The sequence below is a fragment of the Corvus hawaiiensis genome, chromosome 4, assembly GCF_020740725.1.
Source record: "Corvus hawaiiensis isolate bCorHaw1 chromosome 4, bCorHaw1.pri.cur, whole genome shotgun sequence".
NCBI lineage: Eukaryota > Metazoa > Chordata > Aves > Passeriformes > Corvidae > Corvus > Corvus hawaiiensis.
The window spans coordinates 12,736,433-12,762,006 of record NC_063216.1 but is presented as its reverse complement, the minus strand read 5'-3'; the positions used below and the strand labels follow the sequence as shown (position 1 = coordinate 12,762,006).

Sequence of the window (25,574 nt, the reverse complement as noted above, 5' to 3'; positions counted from 1 at the left end):
GAGACTTGGGAGATGAGTTGTCAAGCTCAGATGGGTAAGAAAAAGGCACTGTGGCCATGGCATGAACATCTCCATCCCTGCCCAGCCAGTGAATACAAACAAAAATAAAATTTTCCTACACAATGTGTCTTAACACCACCACAGAATACAGAAAAGTCATGTGTCAGCATCCCTGTAAAATTTATTTTTGGACTGCTAAATCCAAACTGCTGAAACACTGCTAAAGGGTTGCTAGAGGTTGCTAGAGGCTCGCAGAAATGTCCCTCAGAGCCCACACTTGTCTTCTGCCACAGCTGCCACCTGTTATTTTCTGCATCAATAGCATCCTCCCAAACAGACCTAGACCACAAACACTCATTTAAAAAGTAAAGGTAGCAGGATCACACTGACCTTAAAGTTCACCCAGTTCCAACCCCCTGCCATTGTCAGGGACACCTTCCCCTAGACCAGGTTACTCCAAGCCCCATCCAGCCTGGCCTTGGACAATTCCATGGATGGGGCGGCCAGAGCTTCTCAGGGCAACCTGTTCCATACCTAGTGCCAATAAAGACCAAGGAGGTCTGGTTTGAGTGGGGAATATGTATATCATGAACTTGCTTACAAAAGCTGTATCATGCTGTTTTCCTGGGAATCAGAAACCATGGCATACTTCAGAGTATTTCCATCTGACCTTCTTTATTTCCTCATATCTTAACAAACATAACAAACTGAAACATGGAGTTATTTCTTTCCTGTTCTGTAATAAAAAAGACACATTATTTTTATGGCCAGAAAATACATTAAACATTCATTTATTTGTGAGATTTTCCTTATAATATTACATATGCCTTGGTTTGGTGCATGGGAAATGTACAGTTTAACATGCTAATTTTATTACCAATTTTAAAATGGCATGGAGCTTGATAACAGACAGGAGATAAGGTCGGAGTTTCCCGTGTATTGCTGAGTACTGGTGAGATTGGAATTTAGGCAATATGCTGTGTTCCTGTAACAGATTAATTTCAATGAGAGGTACTTGTTTAATTGGAATCAAACAATCTTACAATCAAATAATAAGTACCCAAAAAAAGGAGCATTTTTTTAATATGTGTAATAGCTTGTTAGTCTCTAAGTATTTCTAGTTCCTTTTGCACTTCCTCTGGTAGCTGCAGCTGAGTGACACTTCTTAAATATCCAGGCTGAACTTTTCAGGCATTAATAGCAATTCTGGGGGCCTATTTCGAGGGCCCAAAATGAACTATTTATCACTCTCTGACAATCCTCCTCAAGGTAGTTAATTTGAGGCGAAATTATTAATCCTTATCCAACTTCCTCCATCCAAAGAGACCATATACTCATCCCAATGAACTCTGACATCTGTTTTGTTCCACAGCCTGTCATTCAGTTACCTGGACAAGGAGCAATAGTTGAGATCTGTCCAAACATTTAGAAAAATTTTAAATTCCACCAGGCAGCTGAGCAGTTTTACACACTACGTATTTATACAAACAACTACATCGGGCTCACCTAATTTGCTCCACCCTATGTCTAATCAATGTAATAGCTTGTTACTTGTCTTAAACTATAAACCAAATATTTAAAAATAAAACAAAAAAGAACACTATTGGGTTTTAAAAACAAGTATATGACATAATAGCTTGTGGTAATGTTTCAGGCTGGAGCACTTGCTTGTGGGTGTCCCTCAGAACCAGTATTCAGACACGAAGATGTGGACGTTGACGATGTTGCGGTGAGACACCACCCCACCCATGACGTAGTTCATCTCCAATTTCAGGATGGCATGGAAAGGTCCAATTATGGGTCTCACCTGGCGAACTACACCTGTTGGGACAGAAATAGGTTGCTGAGATTAGCAGGAGAATCTAGCTAAGTCTGGGGGAGCTACACCACCTTTGGTGTTCAGTATAGCCCAGGGAAAGGTATTTTATTTATTGGGTCTATAAATAGCTTGCAAGAAAGCTTGCAAAAGAAGGATAAAATAAAACTTTTGAATCAAAATACCTCGAAGATCTATAATGAGCACTAAGATGTTGCGAATGGCAAAACCCTCATATATTCTGAAATCAGTAATTTTTTTTACCTTTTAATTGGAGACATAAATTCAATAAGCATGCTGTGACACTACTTTTACATAGGGCAGAAGGAGATTTCCCTGGGTAACCCAGAACACACATTGCTCATGAGCACACCTGGGAATGCCATGCAATTCCTGGTATCGGGTTGAAAACCCCATTTCATTTGGAACAGTAGAAGCTATCTGAAATGCATTGGTAAAATCAACCCTTCCCCTGTGAACATCAGAATGACACCCATCTGTCAATTATTAGTGTGCTGAGTCATGGATGGACAACCCCACTGGACACAATGGGAATTAAGTTTAATACGGAAAGGGGGTATCTCTGCATCTGCTCCTATGTCATCCTCATGTAGATGGTGGTCATTCCTTCACCAGCATTGGGGTTTGATAAGGAAGGAAGCAGTAAGGGAGAAGTAAGCTGTGTCTTCCAGGGCTCCAGTCCTGTGACTGGTTTGCCATGGAGGAGCCCCAGTGCCAGGATGGAGACGGCCGGAGTCCTCAGAGGGTGGCAGGGCAGGGCTTGTCCCACTTGCCAGCCGGGCAGCAGGGCAGGCCAGGGGCAGCCACATTCACCCAGAGACCCAGATCACAGCCTGGCTCATGGACGATGCTGGGCCAAAGTCAAACTGAGGAGGCAACATGTGGGGCAGGGTCCAGAACAAGCGGACCCTGGGCTGTTATACAGCCCTCTTCCAGAACTGCTCAGGCAGGGCCTGAAGCGGACATTGGGCTCCTGGGCTCTGGGCAGGGTGCAGAAGAGGACCCTGAGAAGGCACATCTGGGTCATGAGGAGTTATCTGTGCCTTGATGCAATGTGGCTACACAGAACAGTGATAAAGCTTCAGACCTACAAAACAAAGTCAACTCAAGCTTTGCCGTTGACCCCCAAGGCTGCAGATCAGGTCCTAAACATACTCTCACTTCTTGTTTATTTTCTGGGCCTGGTGTTACAGAGTAGGCAGCTACCAAACTGCTGTCATCTGAAAAGGATGTCCCCAAATGTCAAAATCACATGAAGCCAAGGTCAGCCAGCAGGCACGGGGAGTCTGCTGGGGACCCCCCTCCACAGACACCTCCTTCTGACAACAGACTGCTCTGACAGGGTGTTTGATTCAGAAGGAAATGCACAGTTTAAGGAAGGATGATTTAAGATGTGCTCCTCCGCATGCTGGGGATTATGTTTCACAGCACACCAGTACCATCATGGAGTCCCAGCTGAGCTCCTACAGCCGTTCCCTATGAACACACTGGCCTGAGATCTGATGGGAGACATAAATGTTTGCTTGTGCAGGCTGTCAGCACCTTTTCCTAAGGCAGTGATGACATTACAGTTCTGTCCTGTTCAAACACTAACTAATATCTTCAGCATGCAGTGAAATTGCAAACTTCTCACCACAGTCACTTTGCCTGCCATATTTGATGAATACACTTTTTAAGCATCCTGCCCCCTACAATTTATATGCATATATATATATATACTTATATTTTATTTTCTTTAGTTTTCTTGGCTATTCTCCTGTATCTTATAAAAATAGCCGGGCTTGGCAGATGATGTATTGAAACAGAAAAGCCTTGCTAAAATTGCCCTCCCTTTAGGGTAGCACTTAAAGCATTTTGCTAACAACGCATCACATTGTTGCAGGCACTGCTCTAACTGAGAACCACGGAAATGCACAGCATTGAAATCACTCAGTGCTGGCAAGCTTTAACTGACCCTGTGAGCAGCTCCTGCACTCATCACTAAGCCTTAGAGAGCAAAGGCTGCTGGTTTCATTTAGCAATCCTATTATAGGATTCTACACTTTCTGTGCTACTCTACTAGAGTCTACTCTACTCTGGAGGTGGGATTGCAAATTGTGTTTTCTCTGCTGTGCTGTGCCACAGTATGGCAAACATTTGCACATCACTGATGCAGCATTCAAAGCCGTTAGTAATGTTCTCATTTCTGTTGAGATGCATCGTGCTAACAGGCAGGAAAAAAGGTGCAACAGGAAAACACTACGGTCCATGTGGCAGTGCCTTTTCACACAGTTCGCTTGCTGCGGTTTTAAAATCCAGCCTATAAAGTGGCTTGAGAAGTGAATGCCATGCATGCTGACAGCTATATTGAAGCAAGAAATTGAGGGAATGTAGAAGGAAACAATACTCTGACAATAGTTACTTCTACAGTTTGTTGTGCCAATGCTCTAGATGATCCTGAAATGACCACCACTGCAGGAACTATTTCACTTCTCTCCCATTAAATGAATGAGGATGATACAGGATGACACAGGCAGGTGGCTTTGTGCTACAGTGTATGTGTAAGGATGCATTCATTCTGAATGGGTAGAATGAAAAATGAAGAGTCAGGAGAAACCCTTGAAATGTTCTACTGGACAAAAGCATATGAGAGGTTTGCTGCTCTTGGCAGATTCATTCCTTGAGAGCTTTGCATTTTTGTTTTGTGACAAGTGCTAAAATGGAAAACCTGAGTATTTTTCTCCACCAAACTCAAGGGAAAATGCAGGTGGAAACCATGCAAGATGCTTCCTGTGTCTGATTCTCTGCTGTCTCGTACCTTTCATGTCACCTATGAGGGGAGGCATAGCTCTGCCAGACCCAAACAAGACCAGCAGTTTTGGGCTGACTCACACAAACAAAAGACTAAAGAAAAATCTTGTGATCCAGGCCTGGTCCATGTATTCACATATGTGGCTCAACGAATCAGTCAGTATCTCAAAAGCGTTTAGCCCAGGATACATTTGAAGAAGCCACATGTTATAATTCTGTATGTTTTTAAGTGACATGGATTTGTGAGATACTGCAACATTTGCATAAACATGCTGTTTCACTATCCCTTTTGGCAAACTGGTGGGTCCAGATTTGTGGTCTGGCAGGTATCAGCTGAACACTAAGTATAAAAACATCCCTTATAGTAACAGGAAGGTTACAATTTTTAAATGCACTGGGAAGTCAGGAAATGTAAAAATTAAGCAGCTGGTTTTTGATCTCTTTTTTACCTAAGTCCAAAGTAGTTGGATGGAGCCACTCAGATTTGCCATGGAGATAATTGCAGACTGGTACTTGGTCCTGGACCACTGTAGAAGTGCCCACTGTTCTGTGAGTCACTGTCCGCAGGATGTCAGGAGCACCAGTGGGGCTGCTCAGGAAATTACTTGAAAACAGAGGGCTCTCACATACCACCATTTGATCCTCTCAGGGACCGAAGCTACAGGCTCTACCACTGACAAAGCAGGTGAGTTCATTTAAGCAAGTTCACCCCAATTCTTTTCCAACAATATCAGACTTCAGCTAGGTTAGCATAGAAGAAGAGGAACAACAACAACAACAACAACAGGGTGAATCCTTGATTATGTATTAACATGGAGATTCCCCCTGCTGCTGAATCCAATGTGATGGGCAACCTCAAGCATCTGTGTTGTCTTCCTTGCAGGCACATCTACCAGTGTTGGTACCCTCCAGCCTGATGAGCTGCTGGTGCTGTTCATTGTCTTTGGTCCATAATTTGTGACCCAACACAGACTGAACTTGCAGAAAATGTCATGTGTCATGGGCTAGGCAGAATGCCTTCCATGATCTGTGCTTGGATTTGCTGTTTTGTTAACTAAGCACAGATGTCATTACACATCCCAAATCCGTTTGGGTATCTTCATGATTTGCTGACCTCCTTCTAGAAAAAAAAAAGATTTCTTTCTCTTGCACACTTTTGCCCTTATTGTAAACAGGATCTATGGCAATCCTTTCCACCTGCTGATCTGTGAAAGCAAACAGCCTCCAAGTGAGAGGCAGAAAGTTTTTGGATGTCACAGTAATGGTCTGACCATGGCCCAACTCCTAAAGCTCTATAATTAAAACCCTGAGCTACTCTCCTGTCCTGTTTCTTCTTTCTGTTTTGTATTTTGATTTTTTCTAAGGTAAAGCATGTCACCATGTGTAGTGAGGATGATAACCTAAATAATATATAATACATATTTTTAAGTGAGAGCAATGACAACAGCCAATAATCTGAGTAACTGTCACTGACTTACTGAAGTTTTGCTTATCAGAGAAGATGGGATAAATAAGACAGCAAGGATAATACTGTTAATATTCCTAAGCCTTTCAGCAGCATTTCTAGTATTTTAACCAGAGAGAATCATAGAATTGTTTAGATTGGAAAAGGCCTATAAGATCAAGTCCAGCCATTAATCCAGCACTGCCAAGGCCATCACTAACCCATGTCCCCAAGTGCCACATCCACACATTGGTTAAATCCCTCCAGGGTTGCTGCCTCAACCACTTCCCTGAGCAGTCTGTTCCAATGCTTGACAAGCCTTTTAGTGAAGGAATTTTCCCTAACATCCAATCTAAACCTCCTCTGGCACAACTTGAGGCTATTTGCCCTTGTCATGTCTCTTGTTCCCTGGGAACAGAGCCTGACCCTCACGTGGCTGCACCCTCCTGTCAGGAAGTTGTAGAGAGTGAGAAGCTTCCCCCTGAACCTCCTTTTCTCCAGGCTCAGTGCCCCCAGCTCCCTCAGCTGCTCCTCATAAGACATGTTCTCTAGATGCCACAGGTATTCCTTGGCTTGTCTATACCTCTTTAAGATATCATTACAGTTCTCTGCTTTGAAATATGTGAGACCCTCAGGCAATTCACCTCTGTGTTTGGTTTCTGCTTGTACTTCTGCATTAGGCAGCTGATTTGCTAAGAAGCTCCATTTTCAGCTGAGGAGAAGAGCTGCTGTTTTGTTACCACATTAACTCATTCTGGGTGACAAGTCCCTGCATTGTCATGCACTCATATCTTGCCTCCAGACTCCTAATTCTGACTTCTATGCTAAGCTCCTTAAAATGCTTCTCTTTAAAAAAACCTTTCTTTCTCTTTTTTTCACTGCTAGCCACAAAATCTGCTGCAATTACACTCTCAGGGGATCTGGGTCAAGGTGTTCCTCACACCACATTTGCATTTCCTCTAGAGGAAGTTCCTCTAAGAGGGATCACCATGGTGTGCAAAAAGCAAAGCAGAACCAAGCAGCTTATTTCCATACTGCCATAAGAAAATACTGGTTTGAGTTCGTAGAGAGGTTGCAATATGTTACATTTTATGGTTCAGAGGTGAAGCTCATAGGATTTTCCACAGGGATTGATTCTTGAGTCTAGTCAAATATTTACATCTATATCATCATTAGGAGCACAGAACAGACATAAATTGCACCCATTCCTGAACAAGAGAGCTAAATTTTTAAGGATCCCCCAAAAAATCATGCAGAGAGATGTTAGCAGAGCAGTCAAGGAATCAGAGGCTGATAGTGAGGGCTGTACATGGTGACTGCTGGAAGAAGGGATGTGCTGCAGTAAACTCCTCTTGCCTTGCCTGCATATACAGGCATATGTATTTGTATATATATAAACAATCCCAACTGCTGCCAAATCAAAAGTTATTCTTCCAAATAACCTGTGGGCTACGCTCAGGGAAATACAACACAGTTATCAAAATTGGAATCAATTCCCTCAACCACATTTCAAGCTTTGTGTTAAGTAACAAGCACGAGAGCTCTTGTTCCTCTTGTCCCCTTCCCATTGCTTCCCCCATGGGGTTACAGCTATATTGTTTTTTCCAGTCACCACATACCAAAGGACAGTAAAAAAACACCTTTTTCTTTCCCTTTGTGCTCACAGCAAGCACACAATGTCCTTTCTGTGACTCTTCTCAGGAGGCAAGTTAACAGAGAGATGTGTAACCAACAGAGGTTGGTTACTGTCGGGTGAATCCAGCAGTATTACCCTGTTTTCACTAGTGCAACACTTCACCCTTGACATTATAGGCAAGTACTAATTTAGCAACTTTTTCTGGGAACAAACAATCAATTTAGGATAATTTGCTATTTTTTTTATCATTGTTTAGTTGTATGATCTGTGGTCAGCTGAAAACTGACCATGAACTGAAAAAATGTGGGATGTATGGTAAGGAGTTACTGAGAAAGCATGAAGTGATGAAAATAAGAAAATTCACTTTTCTGAATCATTACTCTATTGTTAACTTATTAATCATGTCCTAAATAGAACAAAACACACATTTTTATTAATTCTAAGATCTATTTTAAATTAAACACTCTGTAAAAACTATGTAAAATAATAAGAATAGGATATATATTTGAAGTACCTAAGGCAGCCAAACAAGTGCCATGGTTTTGTGGTGAACATAGTGGTGGCGCTGGGTTGACGGCTGGACTTGATGAGCTTAAAGGTCTTTTCCAACAAATGATTCTGTGATGCTACGAAGTCTCATCATTTGCTTTTCCTTCAAAGTAAGCACATGCTGCTATTCAGGCTATTTTGGGGTTTGCTTTGGCCATGCACTATTAAAATTAACTTTCATGAATCAGAAACTAATATTGGTAGCAATATATGAATGTCTAGTCCTCATTAGATAAATAAATCCCATGTGAGATAAAGCATGTCTGATTTTCCCCCTAAATTTCCTAACCTTTGGGCTATGACAAGCCTGATGGTAAGTGAAAGCTTAAGCTCATCATGAAATAGAATCACAGAGCCATAGAATGGATTGGATTGGAAGGGATCTTAAAGCCCATTCAGACCCACTCCCTGCTGTGGTCAGGGACACCTTCCACTATCCCGGGTTGCTCCAAGCACCATCCAATCTGGCCTGGAACACTTCCAGGGATGAGACAGCCACAGCTTCTCAGGGCACCCTGTGCCAGGGCCTCATCACCCTCACAGGGAAGAGTATCTTCTGTATATCCAGCCTAAATTTCCCCTCTTTCACTTTTAAACCATTGTGAACCCATTGAAAAGTTCTCCCTTTGAAAAGAAGCACAGGAAGGATTGTCAAGAAAATGTGCTATTACATGGTGAGAGAGAGTGCTGTCTGTTTTCAGATAGAACTTTTGGGATGAGCTGCTAGTGACACCTACATGAGAGAGATTTCAATGACACCAGAAAACCCCACCTTATAATTTTTCCTCCAGCTATTTTCCTCGTGCTTTAAATAGATACTTGGAACATGAAATGATCAGTTGGGAAAAATTCAAGCATAAGAAAATGTGATGAGAGCTGTGGAGCTGGAACATAAACAGAGCTGAAACTCAAGTATATATTAAATATATACTTTCTATTAAACTCCAAACAATCTCAGCCTGTGTTCTGAAGTCCTGCATTTGGCTGTTCCCGGGTCTCTGTTTCCCCACAAAAAAGACCCTGGTCCTTCTTACAGGCTTGTCAGAAATGAATAGTCCTAACTACCACAACACAACAGTAACTACCCCTTTCTAAGTAATGGATCTTTGGGTATCACAAAGGAGGTTGTTCCTCCTGGAACCTACAGCTATTGTGTGGCTGTTAAAGACAAGGAGACCAAAACTCTGGCACACTGGTGGTAATGTGTGGTGAACAACTTTTTGAGGGGGAAGAGCTTGTTTATGAGATTCCCTTAAGCAATACAAGACCAATCTTCTCATGTTAATGCAAGATCTTGGACTATAACTTCAAGTTTTCTTGTCTCCTGAAGGCTTTTTGCTTTATACTGCAGGCCAAGATTTACAAAATTAACAGTAAACATCTCAGCTGTATCAGTGTTACTTAGGAGAGTTGTCATAGTTTCAGAAAAGATGTTCAGGCAATTAGGAAATTTTGGACTAGAGAAACGATCCAGGCAGAGACTATTATAAAAGGTAAATTGATAGCATCATTCCAGAAATGAGCAGGAGGAAAATGAACCCAGACATGAATTAATGTTTCTTTGGATCAAATCATAGACAAGGAGTTGCAGGTTAGGCTTGAACACCAAGCACTCTCAGTCTACAACATGTAAATGCATATCTATAGTGTGAAGCTAAAACTACATAGCCAATTTTTGGCTCTTCAGACCTTAACTCTAAAGAAGTCACCATAAGATTTGTCATTTCTTTTTCAGTATTCATTACAAATATACAAAGCTCATCAGTAGGGTTGGAAAATAATTCACATCCTGATCACAAACAGAAAATACATATTTTAGGCTATTTTAGCAATTTTTTGTTCTGTAAAAAGCTTGGCATTGAAGTTTAATTAAATTCCTTTCCTAAAGGCTTCTACTTATTACACAAAAGGTTGTGCCAGAGTAGTGTTTTGGTGCAGCGCATAAATTGCTCTGCCAACATAGTTACTCGAGTACCTACTGACCAGGGAAGTGCTATGCCAGGGAAGTGAATCAACCTCTAATTGCTTAATGTGTCCTACTGTTGCAAATGCAATGCTCAAACACTGCACATCAGGGAATGTCGCACTGCACCTGGAAGAGTGAGAGCTGCCTTTGCTGGGCCTCCCGAGGTTCCTGTCAGCCCATTACTCCAGCCTGTCAAGGTCCCTCTGCTTGCCAGCACAACTCTGTTGCATCATCCCTGTCCAGGTGCCCTCTGGCCCCTGATGAAGACAGTGGCCCCAAAATCAACCCCTCAAATGGACTATTGGTGACTGGCAGAGAGCTGGTCTGCTGATCCCAACCCTACGAGCCTGGAGTTCAGCCTTTTTCCAATCTATCTCACTGTCCACTTATCCAGCCTACGTTTCCTTGGGTTGCCTGTGAGGGTATTAAGGGAGATGGTGTTGAAAGCCTTACTAAAGTCTAGATGAGCAACATCCACTCTTCTCATTAATCCAGCCATCTTTTTGTAGAAGGATGTCAGGTAGGTCAGGCATGATTTCCCTTTCATAAATCCTTGCTGACTGCTTCCAGTGACCTCTTTGTCCTTATGATGTTTGGAAATGGTTTCCAGGTAGATTTGCTCCATCACCTTCCCAGGGACTCAGGTGAAGCTAACCAGCCTGTACTTCCCTAGATCCTTTCTGGCCTTCCTGAAGATTGCAGTGACATTTGCCTTTTTTCATGGGAACTTTTTTTCACCACAATCTTTTAAAGATGTTGAGAGTGCCTTTACAATGACATTGGCCAGTTCCCCCAGCACTTGTCCCTCAGTACCCCACCAGCACCCATGGACTTGGTTATGCCCAGTTTGTTCAAATGTTCCTGAACCTCCTCCACTGAGGGTGAGTATTTCCTGCTCCAGCTCTTCCTCTTGCTCTGAGACCCCCAGGACTCTGGAAGGCCAGTCTTATCAGTAGAGAATGAGGTGAAGAAGGCATTGAATACTTAATCTTTCTTCATGTCTTTTGTCACCAGTTCTCCTGCCACCATAGGCAGCCTCACAGGCATTATTTTCCTCCACTCCTCTCCAGTTCATGACTGTGCCTAAAGGAACAATCTAGCTGTCAAACTGCAGGCATTTACCAGACCACCAGATATCTGTCTGCTGACTTCAGAAAGTTAATGTATACTTGAGATTCCTCCATCTCTCAAAAGCTGAATAGTCTCTTTCATTTTCTTTTTTTTTTTTTTGTGTATGTGTGTGAGAGAAAGCTACCTATATTTCTCTCAATTATTTGTCACAATAACAATGTGTCTCCTGCTATGTGGTGTTCTATAGTTTCTGATATAATCTGTTTTATGAGTAAGTGGCTTCTCTTTGTAAAATGAAATATTTCTTGGTAATCATCACTTCAGGCATCAAATCACATACAGAAAAATAGCTCTGAAGTTATCATTAATCCTTAAGATGCCACACCTGACAAACATAACTATAGTGAAAGGATTCAGAAAACTCATTAATCAAAATACAAGTACCAAAATAGATTTCCTCTTGCTTTGAAGTATATTGCCGTCATAACATTGTGAATTAGACCTTCATCAAGTTTGATGGTGAACACTTCACAAAATAAAAGTTTTGGAGAATCAAGTTAGAGTTGGATGTTAACAAGGTTTCCATGCTGCTGGAGAACTGCTTCAGAGGAATGTGGCTGGCTATACATATCTTTGCTGAAGTATCTGGGGACAAGATTTTCAAAAACATACTTTTCAAACATGAATGTCCCAGATGTTTAATTAGGAAAAAGGCCTATTTTTCAACTGTTGAGCAACCAAGGGCTTATAAAATACTTCAGAAGTAAGTTTGGACACATAAAATTCACTTTTATAAGCTATATGACACTCACGGTAGTTTCACTGTTGGTTTAAGCTGATCAAAAATAGTGGTCCTGTTATATCCTCCACCCCTTGCCTTGGATTAACACCTGAAAAATCAAAACCATAGCTTGCCACACAAGCACTCATCTGACCACAGGGTGGAGTGTGTGCTCAGAGGTGGACAGGAGAAGGAGATTTCCCTTTTGAGCACCAACAAAGCTCCATAAGACTGAACACAACCTCCATGTTCCTCCTATTGGGAACAGAAAGGCAGCAGTGTCCAGTCACAGTGAGTACTGCACTAGTGGCATGAACAGGGCTCCTAATGACCCAGGCCAGCTGGTGCAGTGCTGACTGCAGTGGCACATTACCCTGGGATATAAAAATAATATATACATGTGTGTGTCCCTGGAGCAGTTCAACAACCATTATCCAACAGTGCAGCTCAAGGCAATACTGGGTGCTTCACTGAAAAGTGTCAAAGAGGACCAGGGGCATGTCAAGACACCCCTCAGAAAAACAGTGTAACCAGGTGAGCCATGCCTGCAACCATAACCAGCACCTCTGGCTCAGATCTCTCCCATATGCAGAAGATCTGTGGCCACTGGAATCATTTATAAGCCGTGTAAAGGCAAAGCTCTCTTTTAAAGACTGCTTAAACAATTGTCTAAAACTCTTCAGGTACTCACAGCCTTTGAAGTTTCCACCCAGCGTACGAGTGTTAGTTTAAGTTTAGCTAAAACTGAATCTGCTTCTCTCTTCCCTTTTGCTTCAACTCCAATGAAAAAAATGAAGTTACAGTACAGGAATTACATTTCAGCATGTAAAAAGGATCTTTCTGCATTATTCGACAGATCAGAAATATAGGATTCAATTTATTATAAATTCAACAACTCCATGAAGTTTAATTTCATTAACACTTGGGTTTCTCTAGAAAACTTTGATTGCTGAAATGCATCAAATAAAGAGTCCATAAAGAGGTGTCATATTAATACGTTTTTGGGCCAGAAACAAATGGTGAATATTTTCAAAGCTATTATCTGTCATATTGGACCATATGGAGCCTTGGTATTATAAAAGAATTAAAAACAATCTTTGATTTTACTGAGGTTTGGCTAGTTTACAAATACTGTGATCTTTATTAAGAATACTAAATAACTTCAGAGAGATGTGCTCTTATCCTGGTTTGGCAAACTCGAAGTGCTTTTAGATGTCTGGTTTGACTTCCAGCCAAACCTCGCAAAGGGTTTCAATGTTGACAATGCTGTGAAATCACTCATGCCTAAAATGCAGTAACTATACTTGAAGTAACCTCATTAAAAAATAGTTTCCATCATATATTTTTTAATCTTTCCTGTTCCACTTTAAGAATATGAGGTGCTCTATGTGTTAGAAGACCCTTACATATTACAAAAACAGGTGGAAAAACTTCAGGGATGAATGCCCAAAATGTGAAAAATCACATCTATCAGTCCCCTGATACTTTATTCCCAATATGTTATTTACAGGGGCCTTCATGTGCATCATCACAGACATGCAATGTCTCCATTTAGTGAGAGTGGCTGTGTTCACCCCACCTGTCTCACAATTGCAGTATTCCCATTCAGCCGCACTTGGATCCGCGACACCTGGGCAATTAATTATTGCAACCCTTGTGATAAAAGCATTTCTTGGCAAAGAGCCACAATTACGGCACACAGCAGCATATGGCTCTATGATTTGATTTACCATGGAAGAAAAAGTACCTAATCCTGAGGCTTTGGCACAGGAACCCTTATAGAGTGCTCAGTCTTCACCTAGAGGCACCGGCTCTGCTGTTCCTGTTTGCAGAACTGTGACAAGGGAGGCTTCCTGTACTTTAATGTGCGTCAATTCCTGACCAGTTCTCAAGGGCTGAAATAAGGGGTCACTTCACCACATTTGGTCCCTTTAAAAACTAAAGTTAAGATAGGGCTGTTTTTAAGTGAGCCAGGCATCTGCATATCATACTGGGAAAGATTTACGATACACCTTGGGTCTTATCTTCCTTTTCCATTTTTATAGGGTGTGTAGGTGCTGCTGCAGGAATAAGATGGTTGCTATCAACACACAGACTCGGATACAGCAGCAGAAGCAGCTGAATCACAGAATCATTAAGACTGGAAAAGATTTTCAAGATCATTGAGTCCAACCTTTGACCAAACACCGCAGTGTCAGCTAAACCAGAGCACTGAGTGTCACATCCAGTCATTAATCAATTGCACATATATTTCACCCTTGGAGATCATCACAAAAGGAGGTCTTTGACTACTTTGAACTGGGGCAGAGCACCTCAGAAAGCTGGATTCACACAGACATCTCTCTGAGGAATTGCTATAGTATGTTTCTTGGTGTACTGGATTTCAAATCTGGCTTTATTTGCTCATTTATGCAATATCTCAGCCCACTGTTTAACATGAATACCAGAAAATGCATGCTATGAAATCTGAACCAAGGACTTTGGTGCCCTTTGCTGTCTCTAACTCAGTCCATTTCTTTCCCAAGGTGTCAGGTTTTATACTTCACATCACAGTTCACAAAACTTCATCAGATCTGCATTATAATTTATCTGCCTGCTGGGCCTTATGGGAACTATAACCAAAGATGGTCTGTATGAATGGTTTTGTAATACCTTGCGACACCTGAGAGGTGACATGAACATAGATCAAGGAGGAAGGTTGCATTAACCAGATACTTGCAATGTGCTAGAATGAAATTTGGCATTAGGAATGTTGTTCCACTCGAGATCAAGAATCATTCTCACCAGAAAAGCACCTTCAGCATTTCTCAGATATGAAACAAAAATTTGCCTCCTGCTCAAGGTGCTCCTTTGCCCCCAGAAGAGCTCTCCAGCCTCAAATTTTTCTGGAGGGGAGGGAGGGTGTTGAGCGATTTGACTACTGAGCAGTGCAGTCAGCAGTATCCTGAAAGGGCATGTTTAGGCAGTAAATCTAGAATCCCGTTTACCAAATGGCTTTTGGGCACCCTCATCTCAAATGCACAACTACTAATTTCAACAGGGCAACCTGGCATAGAGAAAAACTCACAAAATATTCTTTTCTGAGGAGCTCCTCTTGTGAGAGAGGCAAGCCTAGAGATGAAACCAGAACAAAGATACTGAAAGGGACCGTGTCTTTTTCAATGTACAGCTGCAAAAGCCTGTTGAAAAACCTACTGAATTATGTCCTGCTCCATGAGCTTGCTGGTAATGACTGGCCAGCACCAGTGTTGTATGGCCAGACACCATTGTTGTTTCACACTAATGACATTATAATCACGACAAAATGTTCCTATTGCTGCTTACTTTCTAGTAAGAGTTATCCACATGGGGAGATAACAAGTGTTCTCTCTCCTTGCCCCTGCACACAGCAGAGTTTGCCTGGATGCCCTGGCTCTGCCTACACTTCCCCTGCCTCACAGAAACCTCACCCAGATGTAGGTGAACTGCTGCTTTCAGCACCAGCTGTGCCAGGAAGCCCACATCAGTCTGGGAATCTTATTTTGCTGAACACCAAAACGCATGCATGGTAAGAGCCAGCCAGTCTCTGGTCCAAAGATAAAGAGTCTGGAGTAACAAAGGAGAGAGAAGCTGAGGGAAATGTGAAGGTACTTGCCTGGCAATGGAGAGTGGGTCCAGGGACAAAGTTCAGAACCAAATCTTTTGCAGACCAATGACTGAATTTAATGTCAGACCATACAAACATTTGCATGGAGGACTGTAGAAAGACTTTGCCACAGTGCGAATGGCCAAACTACTTACAAGATACAGAACTACTACCCCTGTGCTAAGGACAGGTGTCACGAAAGTCAAACAAACCTCCAGTCTCCTTCTTCTGCCCCCAACTAATATGGGATCTCACAAGAACACTTGCTCATGGTACCTGGTTTTGTTTTTCTTCTTGATCATTTTTGACAAGTTTCTCCTCAGACTCTGGAACACACTAAACAATCATGATACCACAGTAGAAATTAGACTAGTGATAAATCCAGCATAGTGCTATCAGTAGTTGAGATACTTTCTGTAATGCTTCAAAGGTAACATCATGAACTGTCACCCACATAAAGGAGGTTGGAAATTCAGGACAGAGACAGCAGTGTAAGTTGCAAATAACAATGGAGAGCAGCAGTACGTATCAGTGTAGATACAAGTGCATTCAAGCACCAGCACAACCCCCCAGAGAAACTCTATGGTGACTTTTTATAGCTATATTGGCTATACAGTATGTTTTCGAGAAGAATACCACCATTCTGCTTTATAGGTAAGAATACAGGCTTAGGTTATTACCAAATGCAATATGGAAGATTTCAGCCTATCAAAACTACTTTTAGCTGTATTATGAAATTTTAAAACCTTCCTGAAGTTTACCAGACTACAAGGTGGGATTACTGTTTCAAAAAATGAATGCATAGCTGAAGGGGAAAGTGTTTTATAGCAACTGATAATACCTTAGGCACTGATAGGACATTTTTGCACAGGTTGAAAATGCATTCTTCATTTTTCACTGACAGCTGGTTAAAGGAGGAATGCAGTGAACAGTCTATAAAAGCTTTTAAAAAAACCAAGCCTGGATAGGTCTGCACTTCTGTTTTTCTCCTACCCATGCTAGCAAGTGATGTGAGGTCGTTAACAGTATCGTTTGGACTCGTTGCCACCTTGGCCTGTACCCACACCAGGAAACAAGAAGTCTACAGCACTTCCTGATCCAGGAAAGAATGGGGATTTGCATCTCTTTTTAATACAACAGAGTACAAATATCAGAAGCAACTTTTTATACAATTCTTTTTCATCAGATTGCATGAATTCTACACACTGCCTCTTCAGGAGTCTGGATTTCATTCCTCCTCTTCCACTGAAAGATACTTTCTGTAGGTCAGCAGAACTACTTTTGGAGTTTGTTCTTAGCTCTTTTGGCTCCTCCATATCTGGTAGTGCTGATCATTGATTCCTGTTTGATATGTTTTCTTTCCTTGATTTTGCAATACTGTCCTTGCCTTCTTCACCTCCCTTTGGGCCTGCTTCTTCTACATATCCTTTGGGAGACTGTGTTCTTTCTTTTTGTAACATTCCCTGGGGCAGGGCTTTCCTCTGCTTCTATTTTCTTCTTTTATCCCCCTCACAACCTGCTCCTTCACACTTATCTCCTCCAATGACCTCAGCTGCAATCTCTCCATCAACAAAGCACAAACCAGCCTGATCAGCCATTCTCCATAACTCAGCTTCCCTAACATCTCCCTGAAGTCTCAGCATCAGCTTAAAGGAATAATGGCTGAAACTGGTAACCTGAATCTTTTCAGCTCAAAATTCTCTCTCAGTGTTGAAGCCTCCACTTTTCCTCTGTAACTTCACCTCTAACAGCTCCTCCCTCTCTTTAAACCTCTCCCAAAAGAGCTATACCTTTTCACATTTTTTTCCCCCTGTTGCACTTTTGAGAGCATCTTGTTCTTTTGCATTCACACAAGCACAGGCTAGATGCAGGTCCTTCATAAGGCATCATGTCTCTCCTTATTTGTGACAACCTAGCAAAAACTGTGTTACTAATGAGGGTCTTCTGGCAAGTGCATCTTCATCTTCAGGAAAGTCTGTCCTTTCTCCCCCACTTTTCCCAGTGCTCCTTCCTTTCTTTGAATTCCTTCATTGGCTTCCTCTAGTCTGATATTGAGTCAAGGTTTATTACACTGAGGTCTTTCAATAATTCTTGTAATACTTTTCCTGATTTTTTCCATATACTCTTATGCATTTCATCACGCTCTGAACTAGTCTGTGTCTTTTCTTTAACAGAAAAAAAAAACAACCAACAAGAAGCTTACTGTAGAAATTTTCAATCTTTTCTCTTGTAGAGAAAATTAGTCTTGTAAAAAAAAGATATCTGGTGATCTAATTTCCATTAGCAGACAAGATAGCTTTGATATTCTGGTCATTTCTCCTGAAATAGTACAACAGAATGAAACATGCTTCTTGCTACTTTTACCAATGCATTTATGATTTATTATCAAAATAATGTATTCTTTCTATATAGGCAGCAAAAGGACATTAAAAAGTATGTAGTAAAATAAAAGATTAAAAAATATGCAACATGGATCCCAGAGGCATATGTGGTCATCGAGCATGATGGCCCAGGTGTGCTCTCCCAGAAGCGCATAAATTGCTGTTTGCAACAAGTTGGAACATTGTAATTGCAGAAAGATTCCTGAAAACCCAGCTGTTACTGGCCTAGCTGGACATTTGCTCTGCTAGAGTTGCTATGTTCCCCACAATTCTGACATCCCTGTACCTTAGTGGGATAACCACTAAAGCTTTCTGATACTGTCTGTGCCCTTCATGGTTTTCCTCCCTTACACAAACCCATCACTTTCTTTACAAAAGGGACTCACTTTGTGGCCTCTCATGGACTAGGATCCCACCTTATTTGTCTTGAAAACTTCCCAGCACTTTTTAAGGAAACACCTAACATTCTGATTATTAATAATAATAAAAATTATATTATGATGAGAGCAGCAGAACTGCTGCCAGCAGAATTATTTGCAATCCTAATATCACACATACAATGTGCTGTCCTGAACCTCTGCCCCTCCCGGTAATATCAGCTGGGGGGTTGTTTTGATTTTCCTTTTCCAGTTCTGCTGTAGGCAGTTTTCTTTGCAGCTTCCATTCATTAATCTCAAAGTACTTCTACATAGAGGAATTAATTAAGAGTCTTACACACAAGAATTAATTAAGACAGTAGTAGGCATGTTTTATCATCTCCATGTTGCACAGGGGGAACTGAGGTGAAGAAAGAGTTACCCAATTCTTTCACAGACCTGGGAATATACTTGGGCAAGTATCATATTTTCTCAATTCAGTGTATAAGAACATCCTTTCTTTCTTTACAAAGTGAGGAAAACAATCCAGTTTACCAAGTAAAATACCACTGACACACAGTCCTGTTCTTCAAAATGGAAACACTTCCCTCAGGCAAATACCTTGGCCAGTCGAATTTCCAAACACATCCTTCTTTCTTATTTCAGACAAAAAGAAGCACACGGCACGAAAAGCAAACTACTGTAACTCCTGTGGGATCTGATAACATTTATACTCTGCTAAAGAATTGCTCCAATACCTGAAATCTGTAATCTTATCATCCTGTTTTAACAGACTCTCCCTTTTTCTCAGCATTCACATGTATACTTCTGTTTGATCAAGAAAGAAACAGAAACCTAATGACTTAGGATTTTTATCTACAGTCCATAAAACCTTTGCAGAGCTGATGCTATGCTATCCTGCTTCTGAAATGCACCAGTGCCACCTTCAGACCACATGAAATAGGGCTTTTTCACAACCCTCCATATGAAAGCTGCAGTGATTTTTCTTTTCCTCCAGACAAGTCCTGCTGAAGCACATGTATAAACCTGAGCAGAATCTGCACATTCACATACCGAAGCACAAATATTCACTGGGAACAGTGGTCCTTTATTTTCATAAATAAACATTAATAAAGAGCAATGAAATAGTGCTTTTTAATACCTGGCATAAGAATCCCAGTGTATTCCCCTGCCACCGCCTGAGCAGCGCCCATTGGGCAGAACAGCACATCAGCTAAGACCTGCTCCTGCGCTCCACCTTAACATTATTTGCCAACTGCTCCTGGTTACATTAGGTCCCTCATCATTTCAAAACTAAGCCGTTTGCATTTTTAGTTAGAGCCAGTTCTGAAAAAAAGTTAAAATACTTCTCAAAAGCAAAGAATAGGCCTCTGGTATTTTGAATAAAAAATTATCTGTGATATTAATTCAAATTACACATTTTGGACTGAAGAATATGAAATTAACACTGTCTTGAAAATCAAGGTAGAAATTAATTACTTGAGTTAATTTCTTTGACCTTATCCTACAGTATAGTTGAGAGAAGAAAGCAGGCAAAAAACACTACTCACCCACTGTCATACCATCCATGTAACGCTTGATGATATCAAAGGAGTCTCTTAAATTTCCTTCTGTTATGTCAAATATGATATCTGCCTGGTTGGCCGGATATGTAGGTGTGATGGCACGAAGAAAAATAATCTCTGCAAGTAAAGAGTATCACAGAATGCACTGACAAGTATCTGAAAACATTACTGAAGAATCCAACAGAGTTTGGTCCAAAACGTCTTGTCCTCAAAGTTGGTGGAGGACATTCCCGTCCTTTACCACTCCCAGTTTGTCCTTTAAAATGGAAAGGCAGAAGATCTAAGGGAAGCGAGGATTTGGATAGATTTATTTTCTCCTCCTATTTCCACCATCCAAGCGCCCTGAAGTCAAAACACTCTTACTTTTAAAATCCAAAAAGATGCTCTTAAAAAGCCAATCAGATTTCCATCATGTACGCAAAGAGGACAACATCAAGGATCCACAGGCTGGGCTAAGAAAGGGACCAAACAGATAAACCTCTCCACTCTGATTCCCCTAGGCAGTTACACAAAGTATTGCCATTACAAATTAAAGAGTCCTTTGGAGTACTGGAGGCGGTGTTTAGGTTTAAAAATAAAAGTGAGATTATTTCCAAGTCCCTTGTGAGGGATGGAGGTATTATTACTCTCATTATTATCCTCACTCTACAGATGATGAAACTAGACTTGGAGCTGTAAGAATTCACCTGAGGCCATGCACTGAATTACAGTTTACGTCTTCTGGGCTTCAGTAGTAATCTCAGATCACTAGGTCTCATCTCTTTTTATTAAAACACGAGGATGGACTGATGAGGTTTGGGAAGCATCCTGGGCCAAATCCTTAGCTCTGCTGCCAGTACACCTGGTGAAGCTGAAGGGGTGTGTATGGGAGCAGAAGTGGCCATGGGGCATTTCTCCATTCCTGGTGAAGCAGGGCCAGCCAAGGCCTGAAACAGGCCTGACAGAACCTACAGGAGCTCTACATCAGTGGTTAAATTGTTCCTGTTCGGGCAAGGACTGGGATGTCTCTTTCCCTACTCCAGCCTGGTGCAGAGGGGAAGAATCAGCTTTGGCTTTCATTTAGGACAACTTTCTGAAACAGCAAGTCTGAGACTGTGGGTACATCAGAAATGAGGATTTAGGGCCTTTAGAAACCCCTACAAAATAACCTTTCTTACCTCCATGCCCTTCTCTCTGTGTCTGTGCCACTCAGTAAGGTGCTGAGAGCAGCAGGGCTGCAGGCAGTCATCCCACTGATGGATGCATTGCCAGAAAATTCATACAAATGGCAAGGAGCAAAAACTGGCTCTCGATCTGTAAGTTTTTCGTTTTTATGTGAACTGAGAAAGTGAGTGTGATCCTTATGAAACTCCAAGACTTACAAATTCTCAGGTACTGCAGAGGACAGCCACTCACTTGGGTGCTTTTTGAAATTCTTGTCTTAAAAACTTTCTGCCCTGTCTTTGGAATTTCTCTTCCTTTAATCTATAACAAACAACACTTTGTTCATAGGTCAAAAATCAGCCAGTCACAGATCATATACTCAGTATAATTTATTTTGTGATTAATGTCTCCATGTAAGGTTTTTATTCTTGGAACAAGTCACCTGTCAGTTGCAAACTACTGGTCATAGACAGATGAGAGAAATATATTGAGTACCTTGTTTATACAGCAAAACCTACAAACAAGGGAAGAAAAAATGTCATGGGGCATATGACTATTGTGTGAGTAAATGTGGTACGTGGGAATTCAGAGTCAGTATTTCCTTAGACTGGGAAGCGGTATGAGTTAGAGATCAGAATTATTTTCTTTCCTCCGTAAAATTAAAACTCCTGGATATCCAAGGTTTTAATTAAATGAATAGTACCCTATAATTTGGAGCTGTGCAAACATTTACTGCACCGGTAGCGAGTCTGGCTTTAGGCAAGGATTTCCGGTGGAGGTTTTATATGTTGTAGTCTATTAAATGGAACAAGGAACAAACCACTTACCTTCGGGTCTTGTAAATTCTCTGAACGTGGGCAGTGAAATGACAGTGTGGGAAATTGTGTGGACTGGATCCAGCAGACAGCTGACATCATTTGGTCGACAAGACTTAATGCAACGGATGGTATCTGTCTTTTCTAGTCTGACGCTAAGAGAAACCAAAAAGAGATTCATATATAGACTGAATATTAAATACTTTGTGTTTTGCAATCTAGGGAGCTAGAAACTGTAGTTGATATAAGCGTTGATTCTTCATCTCACAAACTTAGACAAATGCATATCATCAGAACTTTATGACCCCTGAAGAACTTGGTTTGGCTCAGACTTGCAGTCAAAACCCCCTCAAACCCAGTTTTTCAAGCCAGGCATGTGAAAACAAGGAGAACTGTAGTGCCCAAGATGCCATGCAATGTCCCTTTCCAAGGACAAACAGGACCAAACAATGAGACCCATACCCTCAGCTGGCCTGGTCTCAGCAATTTCAGTGGAGCCACATTTACTTGCACAAGCCTTTTTTACTCAGTCATATAAAGCAGACAGAATCGTTTCCATTTTAGAAAAATCTGGCATAAATATGTAAAGGGCCAACTTTCATGATTTTCAGTGTAGCAAGGGCCAGAAGAGCCTTTTTAAAGTCTGTTTTTTCATACCCTCCCTTTCCATCTGAGAGAACTGAGAAAACAGAGAGGAATGGAAACAACGGGAGGAAAAAAGTTAACCACATTATTTAAAACCTCAAAGGTTGAATTCTGAGTTTGGGGAAATGGTAAGGGTCATTTCATATTCCATCTCAACCAGGTGCTCATTCAGCCTTGAAAGTCTATTGAAAAGTTAAATGACTTCTCACCCTTGTCCACTAGAGTGAATTTAAAGTCACTTACAGTTCAAGAACTTCACACAATGCGCGCTCTGTGTTCATGAGAGATGAAAGAACTGTGCTAGGACTTAAAATGTGACTAAGCCACACAAACGATGTCAACTTTGACCTGCCCATTTCTACATATTTCTAAGTGGAAAAAGAAAATACTGCAGTGTCAGAGGGGGGGAATTAAAAGATTAAAAGTGAGAAAAAATTACTGAGTTAAAGGGAAACAAAAAAAGGAAAGATTTAGTTTGTTATGTACCTCTAAAAACAAACAGTTCTTGCTCTTTTCAAACGTGTGATTCCAGTCCAAACCATCTTTTTTCAGGTGTTTATGGCTTTATTAATAATCAATATATCAGTAACATCTTATTACATGCTCTCTACCTCTGCTCATCAAAGAAAATTAAGCCAAACATGTTGATACTGTATGAAGCTAAAATAAGGGGAAAACATGAATCAACATCAAGGAACACATGCTTCAACAGATGCGAACTGGCACAGTCCACCGGGAGGCAACAGAGCTGAGTTAATAAACACCAGCTGAGCCTGGTATTCACACCCTGTACTCGATGCTTTGACACTGGCCAGGAGATACAGGCCAGAAGAGACCTTTTACTTCCCGCCATTGTCTGTGTACAAAATCTTGTCATTTCCTAGACACCTCACTTATGAACAGTAGCTTGCATGACTTATTTTGGGACACTATTACTGATGAAGTACTGTTAGAATACATAGAACATCCTACATTTCTGTAGCTGTATTTAGATAATAGAATTTGTATGCAAAAAACATTGTGGTGGGAATGTCTCAGGCATTCAGTAATGGTTTGCTTTTGCTTCTTCCTGGGAATAAAAGGGAGCTTTACTCTCAACTTCAGCTGGAACAAAAGGCAAATACAAATATTTCTGAAATTCTTAGCCAATAAAGCCATAATTTTGTGTAAGATGAAGTCCTAAGCAAGATTTGTATTCATGATTCTCACCTGTGAAATAAAGCCTTCTGACATGACTTTGGTACAGATCAGAGGATCTCAATGGTCACAAGTGAATTGTGTTAGTTCTCATCAAAACTGAGTTCTAGATCCATCCAGCTCATAACCACGTGTGAAAGATGTCTGTGTCCATTCTACTTTGCACCTTTTGTCTCTCCTCTTACAAATCCCACTAACCTTTTTTTTTTTTTTTTTTTGCATGCTCTGTCCACACTGCTAAACTGGAATTTGTTTTTTCATTATACTCACTCTCTGATCTCCTTTCTTTTACTACCCCTGCTAATTGCCTCATGCCAGCATATCCAAAGTGCAGTCGATAACACTTTGTTCTCTCACTGCTTCATCTCCAAACTGGAATAACTTCTTTCACAACTAACATCTATTTAAAATCCTGATATTTGCTATAAATTATATGCTCTGTTCTCATAATACTTTATAATTTTGTCCTTACACATCACCTTTGGATTTCATCTTCTGATTAGCTGATATTTTTCTTTTTGCTCATGTTCTCCTACAATGGAGACTGTGACTGACAGAAGTTTCTTCCACGGTGCTGAGAATTTTTTTACTTGAACCTTTCCTTCAAGTTTTCTGCCTCTAGCACGAATTACAGGTTTGGAGCTGATCTTTCCGCTAGGCATTTTCATTGAAAGAGAAGAAAGTAAAGAAACAGCTGAGTTGCTTTGATTATTTCCTAAGTGTAATTTTTTCTTTCTTCTAGGGTCCTGGTACAATTCCTTTTCATATTCTCTGTTAGATTCAGTGAGTAAGTTCTTTGGACTGGGAGCTGTGATTTCATTTTCATTTGGAAAATATAAACAGCGCTATGTAATTACATATGTGCTCCTGAAAGTCCCAGTGACACTGCAGCATTCAAGCATTTAACACAGGGGAATGTGAGCTCTGTGCTCTTGAATTCCTTGCTAAATACAATTAATGTGGTAGCATTTTACAACACAGAGGGCCAAGTTCTCAAACCCTCTTCTTTTTCTGCCAAAAAAAAATATATATTAATGTTTGCAAAAATGAAGTTTATTTTTGAATATTTATCCTACTTCATTATGGCCTCATAATGAACTGTTAGCCAGAGGGCATTTACATATAAGCATCTTCTGCAGCAGTAATAAACCCCATCAGCTCAAGTAGCATGGGCTTGTGTTCTCAGTATTTAAACCTGGGACTCTATCCCCACTGGCAACTTCTGGCAGCTTTTATAAGGATGTGTCAACAGGCTTATTAAACACTGGCATTTCTTATGAGACTTGAACTCCTGTCAGCCAGCTGGGATAAACTTTGCCTTGGGGAACATGTAATTCTCTGGCAGAGTGCTGCGATCATGCCCTGATCCAGGCGTTGGCTGATGATGAGTTGAGAGCCTGCAGCTTCCAGCTAATGGAGTAATTCCTTGTGCTCAGGTGATTAATGCTTGTGATCTTGGTTTAGAAGGTTCCCAGTTTCTACCCTTGTACCCTGACTGTGCTGTCAGCACTTACATTGTGAGGTATTTTTTCTATAGGACGCATCCACATGGAATATTCCCTGTTCTTCTACAGAATGACTGTTCTGCCTGTGTAATGAGCAGCAGATAACTGAGCCCAGGGTGGTGTTGAACATTAATTTTTGGATCATACCTCTGGGACTGAGCTTCTAATATTTATCAACACGAAGATTGTTGTAATTAAATCCTCTTCCAGCTCAGAAAAAAAAAAAAAGAATTCCAAAGAAATTCCA

General features: G+C 41.1%; 1 protein-coding gene across 1 annotated transcript in view; it reads right to left on the bottom strand.

Moving 5' to 3' along the window:
- Nucleotides 1-658: 658 nt before the first annotated feature.
- FBLN1 (fibulin 1) overlaps nt 659-25,574 on the bottom strand; it is a 78,626-nt gene continuing 53,710 nt past the window's right edge. Inside the window, exons 15-17 of the mRNA XM_048302140.1 lie at nt 21,993-22,135; nt 20,008-20,139; nt 659-1,821 (exon numbers count right to left, since the gene is read on the bottom strand). Of these exons, the coding sequence (XP_048158097.1) occupies nt 1,682-1,821; nt 20,008-20,139; nt 21,993-22,135 (415 nt within the window). The 3' untranslated portion in view covers nt 659-1,681. The remainder of the gene's footprint in view (nt 1,822-20,007; nt 20,140-21,992; nt 22,136-25,574) is intronic.